This window comes from Panthera uncia, chromosome E1, assembly GCF_023721935.1.
Source record: "Panthera uncia isolate 11264 chromosome E1, Puncia_PCG_1.0, whole genome shotgun sequence".
Classification (NCBI taxonomy): domain Eukaryota; kingdom Metazoa; phylum Chordata; class Mammalia; order Carnivora; family Felidae; genus Panthera; species Panthera uncia.
In genome coordinates, this window is record NC_064814.1 from 50202681 (window position 1) to 50206354 (window position 3674).

The 3674-nt window shown below is 54.8% G+C and overlaps 1 protein-coding gene across 1 annotated transcript in view; it reads left to right on the forward strand.

Moving 5' to 3' along the window:
• The window catches only part of PMP22 (peripheral myelin protein 22), a 28626-nt gene extending 25188 nt beyond the window's left edge, over positions 1-3438 (forward strand). The window contains exon 5 of the mRNA XM_049636921.1: positions 3161-3438. Coding sequence (XP_049492878.1) covers positions 3161-3324 — 164 coding nt within the window. The 3' untranslated portion in view covers positions 3325-3438. The remainder of the gene's footprint in view (positions 1-3160) is intronic.
• Positions 3439-3674: the final 236 nt, after the last annotated feature.

A 3674-nucleotide genomic window follows, 5' to 3' on the forward strand; every position in this document is an offset into this window, starting at 1 on the left:
CCCCCCCCCCCCCCCCCCCCCCCCCCCCCCCCCCCCCGCTGCGTGCTTTCTAGCAACTTCTTTCAGGCTTCCGCTCCGGGCCCTCCAATGAACAGCTTCCGCAGAGGTCACTGATGTCCACACGCTCTCTCTCTCTCTTTTAAGTTAGTTTATTTATTTTGAGAGAGAGAGAGAGAGAGCAAGAGAGCACACGAGCAGGGGAGGGGCAGAGAGAGAGAGAGAATCCCGAGCAGGCTCTACGCTGTCAGCACAGAGCCCTCCACAGGGCTCGAACCCACAAAGCCACGAGATCGTGACCTGAGCCAAAACCCAGAGGCGGACACTTACTGACTGAGCCACCCAGGCGCCCCGTGACGGGGATAGACTCTTGAGTGGCCAGCTCTTCTGTGTTGTCTGGAGAGGGTCAGAGTCCCCCACTCACAGCTGCCTGCCCTCCCAGACTCGGGCCCCTCCCAGGGCATCCCTGTCACTGCCGGGGCACACGCCGCTCGTCCTTGGAGAAGGCAGGACACTGCTGGTGTGACCGAAACCTCCCTCACCTTCCCCACGAGGTGGGGGGTGGGGAGGACCTTCATCACCACGCCCCCACCTACAGGTCATTGAGAAAGCGACTTTATGGGGACCGCCCATTTATGGGAACACCTGTGTGACATTGGGAGGTCTGTCGTATGGCATTAACTCCCCGTGTTCCAGGGCACCGCTATGGCACTACACGCAGACCGCCTTGTCGTCGCGTATACCCTAAAGCATCAGTCTCCCGACGACCGTAATTACGAAGCGTATATCTGCTCTTTGGCTTTGCGAGCGTCTCAGCCGGTGGCTCGTGGCAGCGAAGCTCAAGGTCATTTAACCCCCGAGATACTCCTCGACGGATACCCTACAGACGAGGCCGTCTAGTGAGTCACCGCACTTGGGTGTCCCGCCTCCCCCTGTCCCCCGTGGTCGCCGACGGAACGTGTGCTCTCTGCTGGTGAAATCTGGGCACAGCTGGTCTGCACAGCCACCGCGGCTTTGTTCCTGCCCGTGCTGGGTAGACGCGGGCCCCATTCGGAAGCCTCGCCAGCATGACAAGCATGGGCCTGGCCTTTTGGCACTCTGTTCCCTGGGTCACACTTGTCTTCCTATAGCCCTGCCCCCAGGAGGTAGCCGGGTATCGGCCGAGAGACAACTTCGGTATTCTTGAAGTTCAAGTATTTCTTGAAGACAAGAATTTGCACCTTACGGAGGTCAGCCACGGAGCCGTTGGGGAAGATAATCGGGGATCTCTGACGCCAGGGCAAATAAAGCACATTCCCAGCAGAGCCCTCGAATGGCAGTTTGCCGGCCCTTGGTTTTCCCTCTACCCCGGGCATCCGCGCTGTCCCCCTAACTTTCTGTAGGTAGCGGGTCCTGGATCCGATCCCGCGGGAGCTGCGGGACTATTGTGTGGCCTTCTCAACAGGGGCCACTCAAGTGGGAGCTTTCTCCTCTGACTGGGAGAAGGACGGTCTTATCAGGGTGGCGAATGTAGTATATTCCCACTTACGTGCTTTGTTCAAACAAAGTTTACAGTGTCCAGTGAAATAGCAGGGAGGTTAGATGTAGGTGGTCTGGGACATTGGGAGCTTTGGAACCACAGGAATCCCACATAGCACGCTGGGTTTATAATAGAGTCACTCAGAACCTCTCAAAGACCCTGTTTTCAGGAGGGAACAGAGGGAACAGAGCGGGCTTTGTGGGGCGCCAGGCTGGGGTGCTGACATCGCGGGACCCCTCCCTGCAGGGGGATGCTGACTGTCACTGTGGGCGCGGACCATCGCTCTTGAACTTGCCTGCTTCAAGAGTCCCACACCAAAGGGCTGCAGAGGTGGGCAGGGGAAGGGCCACCTGATTTATCTCTCGACCCGATAATCTTGCACTCTTGGGGGTTCAGACCCGACCTTGAGGGCACCAGGAACTGTTAGAAGGGACCGAGTGCAATGGAGCTTGATAGATTCCTCTCTCAGCTTCCCACTCATATCCTATCCCCCCTCTTCTTTTTCCTCTCTCTGTATCCTCTGTCTGCCTAACGGTGCCCGTTGGCATTGCTTGCTTGGTCTCCTGAGTGGAAGTCCTGCCAAGGGGCTCTGGGGTCTGCCTGGACCCCAGTGCTCTTGCCCTGGCACAATTCAGATCGTGGCCAAGTGCCCCTTCGCTTTACCGGTTCAGATAACATCACCACCCATTTGAACAGTGCTTTACGGGTTTCCAGGCGCTCCCATGCCCAACCCTCCCTGGAGAGTGCTAGGTGGGTTTATCTTGTGAGTCGAATTCTTGCTGGCCACATCCTTCTGTCAACGAGGCGTTGGCGACAGTCCGAGGAAGAGAAATAGGGCAGAAAAGATGACAAGCGACCTTGGAGATGCTGGTCTGGGTCCCCTCGATCAGAAGCAGAGAGCAGATTCTTTCCCCTGTTTCTGTATCTTCGAGACCCTTCCCTGCTGCCAGATCCAGAATCAGAGCTGCTTTTCTTCTTCTCCTTCTCCTTCTTCTTTTAATTTTTTAAATCTTTGAGAGAGACAGAGTGTGAGTTTTGGGAGGGGTGGTGAGAGAGGGAGGTACAGAATCCGAAGCAGGCTCCAGGCTCTGAGCTGCCAGCACAAAGCCGGACACAGAGCTTGAACCCACGAACTGTGAGATCATGACCTGAGCTGGAGTCAGACGTCCAACAGACTGAGCCGCCCAAGTGCCCCTTTTCTTCTTCTTCTTTTTTTTTAAGTTTATTTACTTACTTATTTATTTATTTTGAGAAAGATACAGAGAGTGAGAGGGGGGAGGGGCAGAGAAAGAAGGAGACGGAATCCCAAGCAGGCTCCACGCTGTCAACACAGAGCCTGACTCGGGGCTTGAACCCCTGAACTGCGCAAGATTGTGACCTGAGCCGAAATCAAGAGTCGATCGATTGCTTAGCTGGCTGAGCCCCCCAGGCGCCCCTCAGACATGCTCTTTGAGCACAGCGTTATCTGCGGAAGATTGGGTGACCTTCTTCCTGGTGTGTGTGTGTGTGTGTGTGTGTGTGTGTGTCAAGAGAGAGGAAATGGTGTGGGCAGGTGTCCGGAGTCCTGTGGAATCTGCATCGGGGAGGTGGACAGGGGGGCCCCTCCCCGCCTCCCTCCCCCTACCTGTCCCTGTCTTTCCCCAGGTCTGTGTGTGATGAGTGCAGCGTCCATCTACACGGTGAGGCACCCAGAGTGGCATCTCAACTCTGACTACTCCTACGGCTTCGCCTACATCCTGGCCTGGGTGGCCTTCCCTCTGGCCCTTCTCAGCGGCGTCGTCTACGTGATCTTGCGGAAACGCGAATGAGGTGCCCAGACGGTTTGGTCTGAGGCACTGAGCGTACATCGGGGGAAGGGAGGAAGGAAACCAGAAAAAAAAAAAAAAAAAAAAAGAGAAAGAAAGAAAAAAACCCAACCCAAACCAACCATCCAAACAAAAGAGCTAGCCAAAAAAACCCAAACTCAAACCAAATCAAACAGAAAGCAGTTGAGGGGGGGGTTCGTGTTGACTCAAGATGTATATAATATCTATGGTTTATAAAACCTATTTATAACACTTTTTACATATATGTACATAGTATCGTTCGCTTTTTATGTTGACCATCAGCCTTGTGTTGAATCTTAAAGAAGTAGCTAAGGAACTTTTACCTCCTAACC